At 37.1% G+C, this 22,444-nt stretch overlaps 1 protein-coding gene across 4 annotated transcripts in view; it reads left to right on the top strand.

The window, feature by feature from the left end:
* RGS17 (regulator of G protein signaling 17) overlaps positions 1 to 22,444 on the top strand; it is a 68,570-nt gene that overhangs the window by 41,240 nt on the left and 4,886 nt on the right. For 3 of the 4 annotated variants that reach the window (XM_063151319.1, XM_063151320.1, XM_063151321.1), the window contains exon 3: positions 20,984 to 21,073. In XM_063151319.1, the coding sequence (XP_063007389.1) occupies positions 20,984 to 21,073 (90 nt within the window). The remainder of the gene's footprint in view (positions 1 to 20,983; positions 21,074 to 22,444) is intronic. The other variant, XM_063151322.1, reaches the window with a different exon arrangement.

Here is a 22,444-nt window from a genome sequence, read left to right as displayed (position 1 = left end):
ACTTTTAAATGAAGTGGCATAATTTTAGTGGCTGCTTGTCCCTTCCTCAACAAAGTGTTCACTTGTAAAGTCAAAGATTTAAAGTCAGTTCCAAAAATAGCTTTAAATTCTCAGTGTCTCGAGATGCATCAGATCTTTATTTCTTATTTTTATGAACACAGTATTGAAATATAAGGTAAATGACATTCAGTACTGTTCAGAGCCTGTGCATCCTATTAACCAGACAATTCAGTGTTTTGAAGTCACCATTCCTCTGTGTATCTGTGTTATTTTCACTTCAATCACCCATCTGGTCCCAGTCTAAAACCTGAGGCTATTTGCTTCAGTATGTTTAAAAATACTTACCAGTATATATGCACTAGGGATAGGGTTTTTTTTCCAAGATACTGCCACATCCTGGAGGCAGCGGCGGGGGGACCTGCCTTGGCTGTTATTTCCAGTTTCACCTGAAGGCAGAGTGTATTGGGAGCAAGGATGAGCCAGAGCTCACGTTTTACCAAGAAACTTTGCAATATGTTCAATCCATATTGAGAAATAGGTGGAAGTGTATTAAACAGGAAGCAAAGAGAGGGTGTTTTGTCACTTTTCTTTCTGCTCTGGGACAAGGGCACAATGTCAGCTATGCTCTTACAGTCCAGAGATTCATTTACCTTTGTCCTATTTCAGGAAGTGATCTTTATCAGATACCACAAGATAAGGATAAAACAAGTAGATATGCACCTCCTCAAGCTACCCGCAGTAAAACACCTCACAGCTACTGTCAATCTGCAATTTAGGAATTTCCTGGCCCAGAGTTCCTTTTTGTGTGTTTTATAGACCTTGGTGGAATTTTCTTTCCTTTATTTGGCAAAACATTTTCTGAAGCGACTTCCTAAACTCATCTAAAATTTTGGCACCCAGGGTTTCCTCTAGCAATAAATTCTAAAGAGGGCCTGTGTACTCCCTTTTATTTGTGTTAACCTACTAGAAATTAATTTCATTTGATGCTTCCTTTTTCTTATGTGAAGAACAGTGACTAATCATTCCCAGGATGGTCAAGATTTTACAGAGCTCTCTCATACCTTTCTTCACCTGTTTTGTCTTCCACAGTCTTCTCTATTTTAATCTCTGTGATACAGAAACTGACCCAGACCATGATTTATCCTCATCTGTCCTATTTGCTCATCTACCTTGTGCTCACTATATACCTTCTTATTCTATATATTTCCTGTCTGAGATGTGTGACTAGATCTGTGTTGTTGAGACATGGATGCACTATATTATGTTGCTCTTCAGTTTTGTTACTAATTCCTAGCACTCTGCTTATTTTTTAACAGCCCCAGAGATGATGTTTTCATGGAATTATCCACCCTGAATACAACATCTCTTTCCTGAATGAAAATAAAGCCCATCATTGTGCATGTACAGCTAGGGTTGGCTTTTGCCTTGCATGCTAGAATATTAATAATATTCATATAATGTCAATAGTATTCAATAAAATATTCCTCTAATTTCTAAAACTTAATGACAACTGATTTCATTTTTTAAAGCATGCTGCAACTCAAGAAATCTTAAATTTGACAATAATGCTCTAGTTTGAAGCCTTGTGAGCCTAGAATGCCTCCAGTCCTTAGAAGGCAATACCATTATATATGTAAACAGCTTATGCACATTAAACTTACATTAGAGTAATTATTGATTAAAAACATAGGATGTACCTTCAGCTGCTCTATTAATTGTTTTTACTGTCTTTCAGGGTTTTTCAGGGCTTGAGGTTGGGATTTTTCTTTGCAAAGTAAATTAGATAGAGTATGGAGAAATCTTGTTAGCTAGTTTTCAAGATTAAGTAAAATAAGTGATCAAAGGAACAGTTACATCACTCATGTTGCTAAAATCAAAAAGAGAGAAAATGTGATGCAATAAGTATTTTCCAGCTTTAACTTCTAAGTTTCTGTGGTAGAAACTCCATTAGAGGAAAGATGGGACAAAACTTTGAAAAATGCAGTATGAAATGTTTGAGAACCTCAGTTAAAATTAAGTCATTGATTGTGATGCCAAATTTAATAATAATTTTTAAAAAGTAACTAACTTCATTATTCTCTCATATATAGGGGATTCTAGCTAATTAATTCTCTAGGGTAGTTCTCTGTAATGGAAAAGCCTAATCAACAATTGTAACAGGTTCTCTGGACCTAATGTAATTACATTCTTTCCCTAGTTCCACAGGTCTTTGTATTTGAGTAACATTAATTTCTCAAGAGATACCTGTCTGGAAATGTTGCTAGATTCATTAATTGGGAAGGCAATGTTAGAATTTTCTTCAGTTTTTCCATCTGTATGTGACTGCTGATAGCTCTTACATCTCTAACCATTTATTGCCTCAACTTGTTCACCATTGACAGAAGTGGTAGAAGTATGTGCAGATTTTATTAAAAAATGTTCCCTTCCTTCTGTTCAAAGAGCTAGTTCAGTAGTTCCTATATTCAAATAAATCATTAGAATTCTGAAAATATCTTTTGTGACTCCTGTGAGACTTGTTTTTTTCTGTTCTACCCCATGTTAAAATCAGAATAGCCATTAAGTCTTCTGTTTACACAACAGCATAGGCAAATATTCATACCTTTGTTTGGGGAAATATAATTTTGCTTAACAGACACTTGTCAAGAGCAAAAAATTTGAGAAATTATTTGATACACCTTATTAAAACCCTTTTAAAAATTATTTTTCTCTAATATATCTTTCTTAAAGATAACAACTATTTGAAGGACTTCTCTACTGTTATGGGATAATCCTTGTAGGTAGCTTAGCCCCAGGCAGATGTTTACTCAGCAGCAGGATGGAGAAGAGAATCAGAAAAGTGAAAGTGACAAAACTCTTCCATTGAGATAAGGAGTTTAATTGATAAAGCAAAGTTGTGTGCACAAGTAAAACAAAACAAAAAATTCATTCCCAGCTTCCCATCAGTTCAGCCATGTCCTGGAAAGCCATGGTCCATCACATCTTACAGTGACTTGAGGAAACAGATGCTACAAATCTCAACCTCCATCCTTCCTTTTTCTTCTGCAGCTTTTATTGCTGATCCCAATGTCATAATGTAGGGAATATGCCTTTGGTGAGTTGTGGTCCCTTCTTATGCACCCCCAGCCAGCCCACTGACCAGACAGTGTGAGAAACAGAGAAATCCTTGATACTGTTCAGTGACTGCTCAGCAGCAGCTATAACATTAATGTGTTATCAACACCGTTTCGGTCAAAAATCCAAAACATAGCACCACAAGGATCGCCATGAAGAAAATTAACTCCATCCCAGCCGGACTCAGTACAGCTCTTGGCACTGATAATTATCAGGACAGTAAATTGCTCGGTTTACAGGGACAAAGCAAGACTTATTACCAAGTTTTGCTCAGATTGAAAAATAGTGGAGATTAACGGGACTATTAAGATGGCTATTTTATTTTAATAGGTATGCTCATGAGGTTGTCCAACTAGTTTAAGCTCTGAACTTGTTTCTGAGTACAAGTAGTGAAGGGAACACTCAGTGTTCCTCCTCAGTGGAAAAAAATAAAGCACTTCTGAAGCTCCCAACAGGAAATGCTTGTCCCCTTTCAGCAGAAAAAGAAGATACATCCCTGTGAAGATCTTCTATAGACCTTCTTCTCTTCACTGACCAGACATAGACCTTAGGCACTCATTTCAGGAAGACTTCCTAATTAAAGTAGCTAACAGACAAGTACCAGTCATGTACCTATGGCCCTGGACTGAATCACCCCCTGTCTTAAGCTTCTGCAAAGCTCCATTTCAATAGAGGACAGAAGAATGTGCTTCTTTATGAAGCATCATTTCAATGACTTGGGCAGCCTGAGACTTGCAAAATTTGCAAAAAGTCTTCTGACATGACATTCCATAATTTCCTCAATTACACTTTCTTCAGAGACTTGCCCATTTAGTACTTAGAGCTGTGACTTTATAGTTTTGAGCTCAGTTTGACAAGGTTAGAGGAGTAAGCCTGCTATTTCACCTCCTCAACCTTATTTAGAATCCATTACTCCAGCTTTCTGAGCAGACATGAAACTAGTTGTTTTCTTGCAAACACTTGTAAATTACATTCTTCAAAAAAAACTCTTCAGGCACTAGCACAGGGAGGTTGGCTTTTCTGCCAGTTTTATTTTGCTTTCTCCTTTGTCTCCTACCCAGAGCAGGAGTCAAATCTTTTTGTTCCCCCTTTCATAAGGTGCTCTGTGAATTCAAAAACTGTGGGACACTGATGCCCAATAATCTGTCTCCTTTTACTGCACACAGAAGGCTCAGAAGTGGTCTGACATCTGCCCTGCAGAGACTTTAGCAGTATGGCAGTCTGGGGGACATGGAAAGGCTTCCAGGGGATAAGTGAAGATGATCACTCAGCTTCACCTGTGGCTCAATTGAAGTGAGTGAGCTGAAGGGCCTTTACCCAAAAATGTAACCATTAAAACTGCTGAAGACTTGTGGAAGAGAGTTTCCCACACACAAGAGATCCCAGGGAAGATAGGGTATTTGCCATCTTGGCAGTAAACAAGAGTTGCTCTTGGCAAGAAGCCTTTCTCCTCAGTTCTTATAACTTGTCTATGACTGCTGTGAGCTACTCTGAAATTTCTTCCTGATGATGTTGCTGCACAAATATTTTTCTTTATTAAAGGGAACATTTTCCTTGCAAGAGTTTCACAGTTTACTTGGGCCTGCAAGAAAATATTTCTGGCACTTGTGCAATGAATATGAAATGGCAGACACAGTTCTAAGAACAATTTGAAATTGCATTAATACCCATTCTCTATGGGGTTCAGTGTTATCCTCTTAATAAACAGTGTGCTCTAAATGTAATAAAAAACAATTAAAAAAAAACCCTACTTTTTTTTTTCTTTTTTTTTTTTTTCTTTTTGTATTTCCCACCTCTCTAGTAGTTTGAGAAGAATAACATTTTCCTGGCATGTTCAATCTTAGTTTGTTATCAAAAAATTGTGTCAAGGCTTTGCATGAGTCTATACAAGATTATTTCTGGGGGCTACAGTCATGGCTGCTTTATTTCATTTAACTGTGGCAGCAAGTTTGAAGGACAAAGAAGCAAAGAAAGGATGGAAACAAAAAAAAATAATGCAATACATTATAGCCACATGTTCATAAGTATGTGGAAAACAAAACCCATATCCTTTTTCCCATGCCTGTCTGCAGCAGAACTTTTAGACCAGGAGCAGACTTAGAGTTGGACTGGTACAAAAAAGTCACACAGGTTCCAGGATTTTGTTAAAGCTTCTGGCAAGAAAAGAAAATCTTTATCTTTGAAACAAAAGCACTCATTTAAAAAAATGTATTTTCACTTTTAATTTTGGTTTTAATTCTTCTTTTCCTCCCTGAACACATAGGACAACACATCTGAAACTCAATTCTCTGTGCTTTATCTTTTCAAAACATCACATCTGTAAAAGAGCGAATATGGAAAAGTGCATCAGGAATTTTTTTACTCTAGTGCAGAAGACAGAAGTGCAGGCTACTGTACTGTATTTTACTGAAATAGAAGGTGGTATTTTTAAAAATATTTAATGGGAAAAGATGTTCCAATCTGAGCCCTTTTATACTTTAAAATATCACAGAACACCGTTACATTTTTACCACTTGCTATTGCAGAGGTCAAAGATGAAAACATTCCATCTCTTTCCCAGAGAATACTTTATTCTGAGGGTGAGAAGGTTTACGGATTTGTGCTTTGTGCAACTATGGGACAGTATCAACTGATTATCAGAGTGCAATGGGCAGTACTGGTGCTTTCTTAGGAAAGTAGCACCAGTTCTTTGATGGGTAGTATTTAAAGCTGGATAAAATCCATTATCTGTCTTGTCACAGAAGATACTGAACATTATATTTATGAAAATCAGTCTAAAATCACATTGTCTTTAAATCTACATATCCTCAGTGCTGAACCCATGAGAGAAAGCTGGCAGACATTCTTGTTGGTGATAGAATGCACCATGGGGTGAGTGTGGACTGAGGATTTAAGTATCTGGTCTTCAGAAATGGGCCTCTCAAAGTTCCCTGAGATACTTAAAATAAAAGAATTAAATTCTCAGCATTTGTAAAAGTAATCAGGATACACACTGAAAATAAATAGCTTGTCATGTTGGTTTTTTTCATACTTCTGTAAGTTAACAGTGCTTATTAAATACTGCCCAAGAAAAGCATTTCTCTTCCCTTTAAAGCAAAAGAAAAGGATGATCTCTAAACTGAAGAAAAAAAAATCAGAGCAGGGAAGCATGTCTTCCTAATAAGTATGAAATTTAATAAGCTCTTTTTCCTTTATAATTAAGACAGGGGAAGTGATTTTGCTGGAAATTTATGGATGTTTAGGTCCTCAGGGCAGGCTGGAGACAGGTGGCTGTGTACATGCTTGCTTACACAACTGTCCTAGGGCAACACAGCCTGACTTGCCAACCTCTGGGCTTGCACCCTTGTGTGACACTGGTCCAGATTGTCAGTGTTAGCCTAATTCCTGGAAGCCTGCTCTCTCCTTGAGCCAGACCACAAATTTACCTCGTATGGGATTCAATACACAGCTTATCTCAAAGCTCTAGAGCTGGCAAGTAAAGGCAGGTTTGACCACTTCTTGCACCTCCCTGTGAAGCAGATGTGAATTGCTGCCTTTTCAAAAGAGGGTGGCACATTTCTTTGCCACAAGGTGTAAAGGTAGGTAGGCTCACAGATTTGCTAACTGCTTCTAACTAGTAGCCTATCACTTTTTCCTGCTTCTAGAGAGTAAGATGTGAATGCAGGAAAACAAGATTTACTGGTAAACCTAAAGGACTTTAGAAATAAGATTTACAGAAAACAAAAACTTCATGTAAAAACGACTAAAGGAAGCTTAAAGTTAACCTATTCAACATCATGAGAAGCTGCCTTGGTCACTATGGATCCCTCTTCTGAATCAATCAAGTATATCTCATCTCCTCTCATAAAAAAGCATCTAAGAAATCCCTTAATCCAAGCTAGTGCACCACCTTTTGTCTTCTTCCTTTCTTCTTCTCAGCATCTTGCCACATACCTCCAAATTCCTGTTGGAGCACAAGCTCTTGCACAGCCTTGGAGTAGGGGTGAGGACAGTGAGCCACCAGCTCCCACAGCAGAAAGGCATTTCCACAGGAAATTTGCCAAGAAGTAGATTTGATGCAGGCCATTGCTTTCTGGGACATGTAAAGTAAATTAAAATCATGTCCTTCTCTGGGAGAAAGCTGTAAGCTACACACTGTATTTATTTTGGCAAGTGGTGCAAAGGGGTATTCACTAAGATGCTGCCAGTCTACCATGAAATCATGGTGGAAGCACAAAGATACACAGGACATTACACAGATGTTCAGCATATATAAATAATTCTGAATTAGTTTCCAACCAAGAACCGTGGTTTGAAAAATATTTTAACACTGTAAACTAAGTCCATGCAAACTGATAAATGTTTCTGTTTTCAAAGGTATGAGGAAAACATGTTTCTCCCCATAATAAAATAATAAAAATAGAAGGCTAGTGCAAAGAGTGGAGCAACAGCTTCTTCTGCAGCTGGTGTGTTATTTTTCATCACAAGCCAGTGGTAGAATCCTCACTAACATCAAAATCAGCCCTGGGCTTTCTGTGCCAAGCTTTCCTAGTATCAGGATTTTAGTCTTAATAATTTAAACTTTGAAAGTTCATTTCATTTTGAGGAACAGATGGAGACTCGTGTTTGCTGATATTTTTCCCCATCTGTGATAACACAAGCAGGTTAGAAAATGAGTAGACTGTAAACATAATAGACTAGGAAATTTTAAATAAATGTTTCTGAAGATTCACAAATAAAATGCAGATTCCTTTGTGTATAGTACTACTAGGATACAAACCCCTGATCAGTCTAACTGCAGAAAATAGTCCTATTTCAAGCAAACATTTCTGTAAAGAAAATCAGTGAAAAAAACCCCCAGAACTGCAGTTCTTCTAAATTGAATAATAAATACATGCTGAGAAGGGATTTGGGATTACACAAGGCTCATTCTAATTCAGTGGTGCAAAAGATACCAACAGTAGCTCCTCAGAAGGAGAGAGCATACTAAATCTAGTTAACTTTAGAACATGATCTTGATTCTGTCCTGGCACAGCACTCAAGAGTGTATTCAGGGACAGCTGCTCTTGAGGAGACTGGAGGGAGAGAAAGCAGTGGCAGAATCACTTCCACTGGTGAAAAGCAGCTTGATGCCTCCTCTGAGGCTGTTTAAGAGATGGATTGCTTCAGAGCATCAGTGTCTTGGCTCTGCCTCACCCCTCATACCCATTTCCCACCTGCCTGTGCCAAAATGCTGTTCAGCTTGGTGTCTGTGGAACACTGGCTGGAGGAAGATTCGTAATGTCATGACAGATTTTCTGTCACCAGAGCACAGCTTGACTGTTGCTGTGAAGAAAATAAAAAAAGCATAAAGAGCGCTGAGAATGCCTGAGTCCAGCTTATGCTGTGAATTACAGATATTAAGAGTTTGGAGCCTTTGAAATCTCCCCTGACAGGGTTTGGGCTGCTTTTCGTTTTCTTATGACAAATTTGCAATTAGATATTTACTCAAAGATGCATTAACTCAGAAGTCCATGGAAAACCACATAAGCAGAGAAGTACATGAAAGGTCACAATGGGTCTGAGATCAAAATATTACCTGAAGTAAGGCATGTTGATAGATGGTGACATTTTAAAGGTGCCAAAGTCCCCTTGCAGACCATCTGAACTTTATTCATTGTAGAGTAATAAAAACTTGAATATTCAACATGCAAAAACAATAACAAAACAGCCTTATCCAAGTTAAACACACTGACAGTGCCTATACCACTAAGTAAACTAAGCAGGGCCAGGGTCTAATGGGCTACAGTCAGCCTGTACAGTAAATTATTAGCAAGTGTTAAATCCCTGGCAGAGATTTGACCAGTGCCAAAGTGCATTCCCAACCAATGGCCTGTGGCAGAAACCCTGTTTTGGGCATGGGCTTTAGTGGACTGGGGCTATGTGGTGCCAGTCAACCTCAGGACCCTCCCAGAACATTTTATCTGCAAGAATAAATGCAGCCTGTAGTTCCAAACCAAAAGGGAAAAAAAATTAGGCTGCTAAAATCTGTCGGCAGCAGAATTTCTATCTATCTTGCATACATTTATTTTTTAACTGTGCATAATTCCAAATTGGTTTAAGATGCCAGTTAAAACAGGAATAAATGTCTAGCACTTTAAAGAGAAAAAATGAGAATATTTAATGGAAATGAGCCTGGACCTCTGTTAGGAAGCACTTATTAGATGGAGATCCTCTCACTGGAAAAGTGGGTCAGACATTCATTATGTGAGTCAGAAAGGCAAAAGAGATCTGAGTCTTGTCTAGTCACCTTTAATAATTCCATAGCACATGCATTTGTCTAGATGGCAGCTCTGGTTCTTCTGAAATACCTGGTTGAAGGCCAGGTTTCTGGCAGATGCTGAGCACCTATTATGAAGGAATGGGTAATTTGAGTTCTTGTTGACATCCATGCTGAAAATGCTTCTCAGCTGAGGGCCTTGTCTTAAAAAATTTGGAAACCAGCACCAACAAAACAGATGTCTGTAAGATACACAGACTGGCACAGAGGGTCTCAATCCTGTTTGTTATCTGGAAGAATGTAAAGTAAATCCCCCATTTTATTTGACTGTGATCTGGATAAGCATCAACTAGTTTAGTCAAGGCTAATTTCACAAAATATGGTGTTGCTCCTACTTTAATACCTGAAAACCAAGAATAATAAAGAAAAAGTCATTGCAGAAAGTGAGACTAGGCTCATTTATCAGAATTAGTTGAGACCATTAGGTTTGCTTGCTAGTGATTTGGAGGGCTTTTATTCATCTAGCTACCCTTTGAAGGGATACAATCTCCATTTATTTGAACAGTACAGAACTGTCACTTTTAATTGTCTCACATATATGAAGGAATTGCTTGCAAAATAGCTGTAGCCAGGAGTAAGGATGCTGCAGATTGTGTAGTAATTAAATGTATCCATCATACAAGATGGAATATGAATGGTAATATTCTGGAGGAAGGAATGGAAGCCAGACTAGCAATCTCTTGGGTGACCTGACAAGAGAAATACATCTTTGAGTTGGATATTGCCTAAAGCAGAAACCATCTCTAAACTAATGGAAGAAAGCTAGAGTAACTCCACTAGAAATCAATTTTGCTAAGAAAACTTTGGCAAGCCTTGGGTTTCTTACCTGTACAAAAATTACATTCCACATATGAGAATAAAAATCTCAAAAAATATCCTAGAAAGGACTAGCAGTTTAACAAAAGTTGTAATTACTTCTGTTGTGGCTATCATTATGTAAAAGTAATATAATCTCTTTAAGGTAAAATCCAGCAGAAAGTATATTTTCTTACAGATTTTCAGGAGAACAAAACATTTTAAGTAAAAAAGAGTTTAGGAAATCAGATTGCTTTAAATCACTAGTCCTTTCCTCTCTTGCGCAGTCACATATTTTGCTCTGTGTTAGTCTTAAGTTTGAGGGAGATATTGTCCTTTATTTCAGGAGTTCAAGTGCAGTGCACATTGGTAGTTTCCATCTGCCTTTGAGCTCCTGCTGAGCTGCAATATCTGCAGGTAGGAAGATTAAATAAGTCGACAAGAGCAGAGGAAGAAAACAACACGTTCAGCAAGGCTGTCCATTAAAAAGGCCAGTCTTCTTTCACATAACATTTAACCTGCTTCGACATTGAGAACAGTTCTCTCCTTCATTCTGAAGTCATCCTGAAGTCTAAATATAATTGCTTTTTTTTTTTTAAGTAGCCCCCCAGAATATTCCTCAATTAGAAAATCTTTTAAAATATGTTTTTTTTGTGGCACTACTGGCCATGCCTAGAGCACTATATCCAGTTCTGGGCTCTTCAGTGCAAGAGCCCTGGGTATACTGGAGATTCCAGCAAAGGGCCTCTAAAATTATTAAAGGACTGGAGCTCCTCTCCTGTGAGGAAAGGCTGAGAGACCTGACATGGTTCCACCCAGAGAAGAGAAAGCTCATTATGTATAAAGGCTTTAAGTGAGTGAACAAAAAAGGAGGGGCCAGGGTGTTTTCAGTGGTGCCCACTGACAAGACACCAGAGGCAAGGAAAACAAGCTATAACAGAGGAGGTTCCATCTCAACATCAGAAAACACTGAACTCAGTGCACTGAACTCAGTTTTAAGACTAAAACTCAGATCTTAAATTTTTGCAAAACATTTCTGAGGGTCTTTCTGAGTATTTTAGGAAAATATCCCTTTTATCAAGGGTTTTCCAGCAGGTTAGTTTTTCCATTACCAATACATTTCAGAACATTTTCTAAAAGACAAAAGAATCAATATGAAAACTACATCAAATATCACATTGCAAATATGAATCTATGATGGAAGAAGTATTGACATGTGGATTTTTAATTCACATTACAAGTGAATTTTTAATTCACATTACTACAAGGCTTTTCTTTCAAATTTATCATGGGGTCCAAAAGGAGAAGGTAGTTTGGACAAATCTGACAATTTTCTGCCAAACATACACTAATTTCAACTTTGATGGGAAATACAGAAGGAAAATATAACTTCTGTCTCTATAAAGAGACTGTTAATTTGACTGTCCCTTAAGAAGAGAAAAGGTTACCAGATTTTATGTCTATTCCATTTAAAAATATTAAATATACAGGAAAGGGAAGACAGTGAAATACTGCAACTTTGCTAAAACCTTTTAAGTACTTGCTTTACAGAGCACATCTCTCTATGACTTACTTTACTTTAGCACTCATATTTCAGTAAGGATGATCTACCTTCACTGTGCCATGTGGGATGCAATTTAGTAACCTTATATAATAATCTTACATAAACTCCATCTTGGCCAAGATTTACCATTTACAAAGGGATGATTATCCTCTTAAGCAGTAGATCATTTGGGTTCAATTCTGCTTCTACTCAAGCTGAGAAATAGCACAACACAATACTATCAGGAACAGATCTAAACATCCTAACAGACTAGAACTTGATAGCCTGAGGTGCTCCAGATATCTTAAACTGTGATTTCCACCAATCTCCTTTTTCTTTTATGGTTTATAGTTAAATCTATATTGACTTTTGACCAATTAGGCTGAATGCTGCACAGTATTAAGAAAGCACAGAAATAGAAAACCAGTAAGAAATCAAAAATCATTCTCCCCCAAATTCCAAGTATGACAGAGAGATACAATCTCAAATGAACTGAGAAGTTTCTTATTTTTCATGGAAAAGTTACAGCTCTCAACAAAATGATCTGGCCTTATCATATACCTTTGAACAAAAGAACTCACAGAACTTAGTCCAGGTTTGCACAAGGAAGAAAGGTAGGTAGGACTCTATCCATCTGTACTATTTAAGTGTATTTCCTTCTGAACTCTTCAACATCTCACAGGGATACAAGCTATTCCTTCACACAGAAAAGTTGAAATAGCACAGCAATAGCAGCACTAAAGAACAAACACAGGAGAATGGGCAATGATTCTTTCAGTCACCCTGGATTGCTGCTACAGCATTGGTGTCAGAAATATGACAGTTAATGGGCCAAGATACCCATCTGCAGGCACAAGGGGTTTTCACTACATCTCTGTTCCTGTGTCCACACCCTCCACAGCCCTACTGTCAATGCTACTCTTCTAGAAATCTCAAGACTATTTTAGGGAAACAAGGATACTTCAAACACAACAGACAAATGCAATTTTTTGCTGTGCTTTGGTATTTTAATGCTGTAAGGCATTGTTCTTCACACTTCTCTCCATAGCTCTTAGTATAAACATGATTCTGAGTGAAAAATGGAGATACTGTTTGCAGCACTCTGGGAGATGAGGCTTTAAAAAACCTCATGAAGTATGAAGTTATCATGAAGTTAAGAATTATAGCTGCTGGATTTCCTGATGAGCTGTTTTCTTAATAGAAAATCACTTGTCATGTAATCAGAAAGCCTACTGGAAAAGAAATCTGCTCTGACAGAATGTAATTTTTCTGAAGAGCCTCTTAAATTTAAGCACAATATTTCATTTAAATCTATTATTTTACTACATTAACTAGAATTACTCACAAAGGAGTAGTAAGAATAATGCTAACAATGAATAAAACCAAGACAACTGATTATTTAATTTTAAAATGTAATGATAATTATTTTTAGAAATATCAAAAGGAGTTATGAAATGTCATTAAACATTTCCACAAACACTATTTTGTTGGAAACTCAATTCAGAAGTCAATTAATTTTAACTGTCAAATCTGTGCAAAACATAAACTCAGTTCCATTCAGCTGCATTCTCCATAAAACCCTGGTGAAAGGGCCTGTGAAACAGCTTCTGTATCCATCCTAGGTAGGAAAAATCAGACCAGAAAGTTTACACCTTGTGTTCCTGCTTGGCCCACAAGATTTATGGTATGCAGAAATGTGCATGTGGGAGCCAGAAGTCTGCCTGCATTTAATGTTACTGGATCCTGAGCAGGGGATCCTAAGCTTTTTCAAGGAAAGGATATTCATGGCACATAGAAGTGCCCAACCCTCTGTTACAGACTATTTCTCATCTGTGTGCTCTTCAAACAGAGATGAAAAAAGGGGAAAAAATATGACCTACAATACTACGCACACTACATCATAAACGGAATCAAGGGGGAAAATACAACAAAGAAAAATTGGAAAAGAAAAGTTGTAGGCTTTCTAGCCATTGGAAAAGACAAAGCATTGGAAGAGACAAACAACTTAGTTCATTTTATCTTACTTTTGTGACCTATGAGAAAAAAAGCCAGGCCAGTTATTAGTGCAGGCCTTGTAGTTAAAGGCTAAACCAATGAGACTACACTGTAAGCTGAACAAAGAGCTGGGAGGTTTGTGACTCCACATTCCTCACCTGATGCTTTGAAATACTGGAGGCATTTTAGCTGTAATACAAAATCTCTAGGATGGTTAACTTGCAAATACTTGTGTTATTAAGAAACAGAAAAAATGTTTGGGGTTTTAGTTACATGAGGTAAGACTCACAGAAGCAGATGTCAAGTTTATAAATTCAAGCTGGAGTCTATGCTGGATTGCTTTTTTTCTTTTAAAAACAATTTGGATCATACTTGCCTCTTGCACCATCTTATCACCTAAGGCAAATGTAACTCTGGCACTGAAAAGACTCAGCACCACAGGTACCTGGACTTTTTGAAAGGAGTTTATAGTTTCAGTGGACAATGCCAAGTGGACTGATTATAGCCTTATGGTAATTGTTGGCTTTTCCCCAACAGACTGCTTTCCTATGTCAGTCTGCTAAACACAATCTCATTATTTAGTTTTAAGCACAGGACAAGTAATTTTATACTCAGGAAAAAAATGTAGCTATTTTTCATTAAATTTCTAACTTGTTTTCAATATAAAATTTTACATCCTACATTTCTTTATTGAATTCAGTGAGGACCTGTAAATCATTGTCTTGTTAAAGAAGTGAGATTGACACTAATGACAAAAAAACCCTTCACTTTTTTTTGATCTGTTTCTTATTTGTAAAAAAAATTATTATGTTCTGCTGACTGAGTTAAGACCATATTCTGATCAGTCTAAGCAAATGATTCCATAGGATTTTGACTACCATTTCCCTTCAAAGTCTCTCACAAAATACCAAGGCAGACATATGGCAATAACAAAATTACTACACATCACTTATGTTTGCCTTGCAGACCTCCAGGCATCCATGTAAGCCTCCACTCTCAAATTCATTCATTGCCACAAATTTAGCTGACATTTTGAACATACTGGTGTTATTGGAAGAGTTGTAGATCTTTAGTCTTTCTTGCTATTCTTACAAACTTATAAACATTCTTATAAACTCAAGGTCAGATAAGAGATGGGTCCCCTTTCTCTCTAATAAAGCCAGGGACTTGAAGGATATAATGCAAGTTTATCTGAGCCTGTAAAAATGTCTAGTACATTATCATAAAAATAATGATTCTAGATCTAGTTTTTCTCAGAATAGTGACTCTGGATATTATTCACTTACAACAAAATAACAAACAAAAACAAAAAAGTGAATTCTTTCATTAACTTTAATAGAAACAAGTTTTTTACCCTTTACCTCAGCTTTAAAAAATGAGCTATCATTGGATAATATTCTTCATGTAACATTTCATTCTCATCCTAATTTTGTGACATTAAAAGAGACATAGAAGGCAGTGATTTGAGATTAACATAGCTGTATTGTTCTTTATGAATGGGTCACAATAATATTGCAATTATTTTTCATTATTATTGCTTTGCAAAGTGTAGCAAAATCATCATTCTCCTCTGTACATAAACAAACACAGTCTTGACTAGTATTCAGTGACATCAAGCTTAAATATTCCAGGTGTCAGAAAAAAATGAGGTGACAAAATGATTTTGAGTCATAAGTTAAATCAAGTTTCATAAAAGAAATTGAAGAATCTCAGTATAGTTGTCTTTTGCATTATCACACAGTATATGGGATATTGGGACTACATCTATCTCTGACATCTAACAGAGCATACCTCAGCATTTAGGAGTGAACTTCTGAATACAATTGTGTGAACAATTGATTTTTTGGTGACTGATTGTTGAACTGCAGTATTGAAGACAGTTTGATCAGGTTGAACTGCAATCAGAAATTAAAAAGATACTAGCATGCAGGTTTTTTGCATCAGAAATAAAACCAGAAAAAAATATATTTGTTCATATGGCATGATTTAAGCTAAACACTTGTAATAAAAGGAAAGGAATCAGAGAGCAGGGAGATCAGCAGGAGCACACCCATTTTGAATTGAAGAGTGAAGGTATTTACCCAGCTGGCAAAAGATTGAGACAAAGATGGGCACCAACACTAAGAGTTTTCAAAATCACCTTCCCCTCATTTCAGGAAAATGCACTAAACATGTGTTCTTGTTTTCATGTGCAGTAATTTGTTTGTTTAAAGGCCTTTCCTTTTCCAATCAGAAAAGATATTTCCTATCTGAATCTATTTGGTAAATTTGGTAAATTGTGTTTTTCAAAACTTTTGGGGAATGGTCATTTTACATCATCTACCACTGTAATTTTAAAATCATAATTAAATCTTGATATAATGAGATCTTTTGTGGGGAGAGATTTGTTGGGGATTTTTTAGAAAGCTAAAAATATTATGTCTCTTGATCTGATGATAATAAAAAATTCTAGGAGTAGCATAGGGTGAAGTGCAATGCCAGTGAGATATCGTCTTTCAAAGGGTCAATCAGTGAAGGAAACCTGTCAGCACATCTGTTATCCCCAGAATCTTATCTGTATATTGATTTTCATGTGAAAACAAAATTGGGCCTTCAGATTATGTATGGACAATTGACTTAATGTGACCTTTGGCCTAGAATAAAGAAGATTTTTCTGTTACATTTGTGGCTTGAGGGCTCATGGCCCTACTGCGTGACATAAGCACGTCCAGCCTAAAGCGCAGTCACTGCCCAGCAGACTAAAAATTTCAGCCAAAAAATAGAAACTGAGCACAGATCTCCTAAACAGCCAACCCAATAGCCATTCACAGTGTCCCTGTTTTATTTCTACTCCTTATCTGCATGGCAGTACAAAAAAACACCATTAAGGCAAAGGTTTTAATAGTTTTAATTATCTTCAGTACCAGACATAATCACAAAATACTGTGAGGATATATTGCATATGAGGCACGTAACAGAAGATACCTGAGCAAATAGTACCTGGTCAGCCATGCAGAGACAGAATATTAATCTTGGCACGTCTCACAATGGCATGGTTTTCTTGCCATAATGAAAACATTAATTTCACTGATTTACCAGATTTAGGCTACTGATACATGAGAAAGTGACTCTTGGGAACCAATTAAATACCATTTATTTACTGGGAATTCAGGGATGAAAGATCAGGTGCAAACTCTAAATTACCTTCAGTTTCTTACAGGCAGTAGAAGGTAAGTGCAGCAACGGGGATGCAACTTGCAAAAAGGCTAAAACCATCAGCTGGAAACATCTGGAGGAAGAGTCAGTGAGATATTTGCTCTTAAATTAGTTCTACTCTTGATGAGTCTATGCAATTAACTTGGCTTTTTTATCTTCTCATGCAATTGAGTGCTTCAATACAGATTTAGCTATGTAATTACTCAACAGAATAATTACTTAATTGCTTAACTTGAATATTAACAGCCAATATTAATAGCTAAATAAATAAATAAATAAATAAATATCAGTTTTTTAAATCCCAGCGGTACCCCCAAAAACACATTAGCTAGAAACCTGGACAGACTTACCCTTATTTGTGGTCATTTGTTCAATATGTATTCTTCTTCAAGTAGTCCCTGATCATTAACTTTTTTATTTATAAAGCATGTGATGTTGTAAATATAGAAATACCTTTACTCCAAGCAGAAATTACTCACAATAATACTGTTGCAGTAGTTCAAGAAACTTATTGGTTTGTAGCAGTCAGGAACCCAAGATATATTAGAAAGATACATCAAGTTCCGACCACTGAAGTATTTTTTACTGTACCACTGAAATATTTTTTACTGTACTCTCCAGAGCAATAAAGTCAACATAGAAGTGGGCAGAACAAACCTTCCATACAAAGAGAGAACAAACTCATACTAGTGTTTTACATTTAAACTCGCCTTTAGACATCCCAAACTCCCTTTTTAAGGCATTAGTAGTTTTGGTGCACTTTTATCATGGGTAATCCGCATCTCTAAATTTTAAAGATATATGATGGGTGTATTCCAATTAATAAATAATATCGAAGATGTTAATAACACCAAAGATGTTCATTTGCATCAGATGTCTTTCTAGTGCCCCTCCCTTTCATTTAACTACTTTTTGGTGAGGCACATCAGCAATTTCCTTTTCTTAAATCCTTAACTAAGATAATTTTCGTAATCTTTAGCCTGTTACTTTTAGGCTGTTTAGTATTATGCTGTACAGCAAAATCCTTCTGACACAAACAGCTAGCTTCAATGATGGATTAATATATCAAGGACATCAGCTCAGGTGTGCAGAACACCCTTGCTGCTGCAGACTGCTTGAATTCCATGGAGAAATGTGAACAGATAGGGTGTTTCCAGCTGAATATAGCAACATAGGAAAGAGCAGTGCAGTGTTTTCATTTCAAGTTAAAAGGTAACAATCTCTTATTGTGATCAGTTACTTAAAGGCTGTTTTCAAGCCAGCTTTGCAGTCAAAAATGCTTAAATATTTAATTCTTTTTCTAAGAGATCATGAACCAGTTCCTTGAGTGAAAACAAGCATACCTGAATTACATGTACTTGAGTATAAAAATGATGGTTTCCTTTACAGGAAAAACATATTAAAAGTAACATATCTGATGGAACTCTAGTCTTGACAGATGTAGATAAATAAAAGTTGAAATTTAGTGCTAGTTTTGTCACAGGTAACATAATGCAGAATATAGGCCAAGATGCATTGCAAAAGTATCACAGTTTTAAATGCAATACCCAAACATGTTCCAACCCAGTGTGAGGCTTCTGTCTTTGGAGTGTTCTCTGTTTTGCAGCCCTGACTAACTTCAGCCATTAAACTCCCGTTATGAATGGTGAGATGACGGAATCAGGGCCAAGTGTGTACCTTGCATTGTTGCTATGGTATACATACCATAAAACTGCACACTATGTTCCAGGCCCACAATCTGAACTTTCTATTGGTTTGTTGTTGTTGTTGTTTGGGGGTTTTTCTAAGAAAATAAAATGTATACTGTGCATACTGTCTATTAGTTATTCCTTTGATAAACAAACATGGCAATGAAGTTAACATGGCCTTCTTGCTCCTATTCCTATTTCTCTTTTTCACCACTCACTATTTCACTATCATTGTTTCCCCTTCATCAACCCGTGACGGTTTTCCCAAGTCTAGCAGAGATTTTGCATGAGCAAAGCAAACAGTATTTGACCCCAGACAACAAATTAAATTAGTAGTGTATACTAACTGCTCTCACATGAGTCACTTTCTACTTCCAGTAAGACTCTGCATCCAAACCTTGAATGTTTAGTGCCTGACAAGTAAATTATCTGAGCACAGCTTAGTTGCTGTTGATGTAATGGAGGAAGGAAAACAGGCAGCTTCATTCACTTTTAGGCAGACTCAACACCTTAATGCATTCACAACCTACACAAGCTGTTTCCTCCCTCCATCTTGTTATTCTTCCATGGAACCAAAGGACACTCTGCTTTCTGCACCCACAGAGAAGACAAATACTGCTCTACCTATGGACTGCAAAGGAGGGAGGGAGGGAGAGAGAGCTTCGTGCGTTCTGTGTTTCTCCCTCACTCCAACTTTGTGCTCTGGCCAGATGCAAGGTGACTCTAAGCAGTTACATGTGTGGACTTAAAGATTACAAGACAGAAAGAAAGTGGATGGTCCCCTTTTTTTCCTCCTCCTGTATATGGAACTCCTTTCTGTCTTTCCTGGGTGCTCCCTCTGTAGACTGACGATCAACAGGTCAGAGGAGACAGAAAGGCTTTTTACCTGCCAACCCCAGAGTTCAGGATGTGTTGTTTCTCCTGCAGCAGTTGATGACACCCTAACAACCTTAGCAGCACTGGAGCTGCATTCCTACGCTGTAACAGGGGAAGCAGGACCAAGGGCCTGAACTAAGGTCTTGGCAGGTAAGTGAAGGAGCAACCAGTATCAAAGAGCTTCGTTTGCAAGTGTACGTCTCTGTAATGTTTAAGTCTTAATATGTGCTCTGCTTTACCTGGGAGCTTAAACTTCCAGTTTTCAGAAGAGTATTTGAGAATACCTATTAGCTCTGCCAAATGCTTGAAAAAAATGTTGAAGACACTCATAAATGCAGAGAACCTATAAAGGAAGATTATTTGCGCTAAAGATGTCTCAGAGCTGGGATTTCTTCTTAGAGCTGAGCAGGAGTTATTTAGATTAGTGGGGGAGGGAGAAGCTTTATGCTACAAACATATTTTTGTAGCAACACTTACAGCGACTGAGACCATCATTGTATGGTGAATACTTAATATTCAAAATATGAGCTCTTGAGATTAGAAGGGGGATTTTTGGCTTGGTTGCTTGTTTTCTCTCAACCGGACACATAGGGAACACCTGATGAAAGGAAATTTCCATCTCCTTACTACATTCCACTTCTTAAGCTTAATTATCAGAACCAGGTTTTCCACATTAATATCTCTGTCACTCAAAACATACTTTATTTCAGTAGTTATCAGGAATTGTGGGTTTGCTGGCAATACCCTATTCCAGAAGATTCACAGAGAACACACACAGAGGAAGTCTTTACCACGACATCAAATCTGATTTAAAAGATATTTGCAAAAAAAAAAAAAAAAGTGATTCTTGTTAAAGAAGCAAAAAACCATTAAAAACATCCTTGCATAAAGGAAGCCTTTCTTTTCCTTGCTTGTGGTAATATGAGGGTAATGGATGCCTTTCTGCTCAGAGGCCAGTATGTTTTACTTGTTGGAATGGAAAACAAATTTAGGTCAGAAGAGGAAATCATAAGGAGCTGCCACATGCTAAGTTCTGAATCTCAGCCATCTACTGCCACTGTATCTTGGAGAGAGAAAAGGGAACATTCATAAAGCCTGAAAAACTATCCAGAACTGGTGGGGCATCAAAGCCCCATCAAAATCCAGTTCAGATATTCATATCCCCCCTACTCATACTGTTCCTAGTATTCTCAGTTAACTAAGTGAAATCACTCCAAAAGTGACCTCTAAGTATTTGCCCATCTTTCAGTGGATAAACTGTGAGCTTCTAAAAACACTGCATGTGCTAATAGCAACTGTAAATTAATATTCATCATAGTTCAGGGGAAAAGTCATTATAAAAACTTTTCTCCAAAATTTTAGACACAAGAGTTAAAAATGATACCCTATATAGGTCTATATCTTTTAAAAGTTTGCATTACTGTAGTCATTGTTTTAAATTAACTTTCTCTAGACAAAATAAAGTGTTGTACTACATTGCAGCCTCACTGTTAGGAATGAAGATAGAGGAGACAATGCAGGAAGGCCAACACATACGACCAAATTGGAGAGTATCCAGGTCATAGAAGAATGGTAAGTTGGTCAAACTGTTATCTAATAAGTGTTTTGTCCTTAACTAATATCAAGAATTGTCTTGGGTTTAATTCTTTGGGAATGTTCCTTTTTATTGCTTTTCCTCCAAAAAATTCTATACAAAAGGAAGCAAAATCTGTCCTGACAATGAAATGACAGCAGAGACATTCACAAGTCAGGTTTCTTTACAGTTTCTTATTTGTGGGGAAGAACCATGGGGAGAAATGGAAGATGCAGACAGTTCCATATGTAGGTCTCTGTAAGAATCCTCTGCTGCCTGTGAGAGCACTTTTTCCTGTCTCTCCAGACAAGAAGAAAAAATAATAGTCACAAGTGTACTTCATGACCAGATTTTTAATGTGGCTACCTTTCATAAAGCATCTTGAACTATGGTTTCACTGGAATTTAAAAAAAAGCCACATACCTTGCAAACTAGGTTAAACACACAAAGTCTGAGCTTCTACTTCTGTCTAAAGCTTGGGCCCATGTTTATTATGTGGGGAAAAACGGTAATCTCTAATCACATAAGAAGAAAATTCAAACTTTAAAGGACATATGTGATGAAAAAAACAAAAAACAAACAACTCATTGCCTTTATTGCTAATCATCTTCTTTTATGAGAAGACAATATTGTAAATTTCTACAAAATACGATAGTGAAGAGCTTCCCAACAGACAATAAGGGAGCCCAGGTTGTTTGTCAGCCCCATTCAGCTCAGCAGGTTCTTTGAACTCTCCTCAGCGGAGAGCGCCAAGTCCTGAGAGGACTGTTCACCTTAAAATCTGTGTTTAAACTTTTTCATTCAGTTTACAATTACTTTACAGTTAAACAATTTGTGATTTGTCACTAATAGCTTCCCATTATCCAGTCTACCTTGCCTATAGTGTAGGAGTTGATAAATTGACTTGAACAGGAATTATATAGACAAATGTCACTTACTGTGCATCATGATAACACAAACAGTAATGACAACAGCTAGTAAAGCTCTTGTGTTGGATCGGGAAGGAGAGGGCAAGTGCTCAAAATTAAGTTTGAAACTATATTAAAATTGTTGCTAAGTAATCTGGAGAATTAAATTCTTAAGCTGTTCATTGGTACATTAATTGATGCCAATAAGTCTTCTGATCACTTACCCAGTGCATCCACTGGCAAAAGCAAGGAAATAGTTCCCTTCAGGAAATGGAAATAAGGACTTTTCCCCGTTTCTTCTCTTTCCTGTTTTTCCAGCAAAATCCATCACATCTCATGCCAAAAGATCATCATTCAGGTCAATAGCATGAAACAGAGGGAAGCTTAGCAACCCTTACGTACAAGCACAGAAATATGCTAATTTAAAATCTCTCTGAATTACTACTTTGTTTGGCCTCATTA

The sequence above is a fragment of the Melospiza melodia genome, chromosome 3 (genome assembly GCF_035770615.1).
Source record: "Melospiza melodia melodia isolate bMelMel2 chromosome 3, bMelMel2.pri, whole genome shotgun sequence".
In the NCBI taxonomy this organism is placed as follows: domain Eukaryota; kingdom Metazoa; phylum Chordata; class Aves; order Passeriformes; family Passerellidae; genus Melospiza; species Melospiza melodia.
Note: the sequence above shows the minus strand (reverse complement) of the source record. Positions and strands in the feature narration are given on the sequence as shown.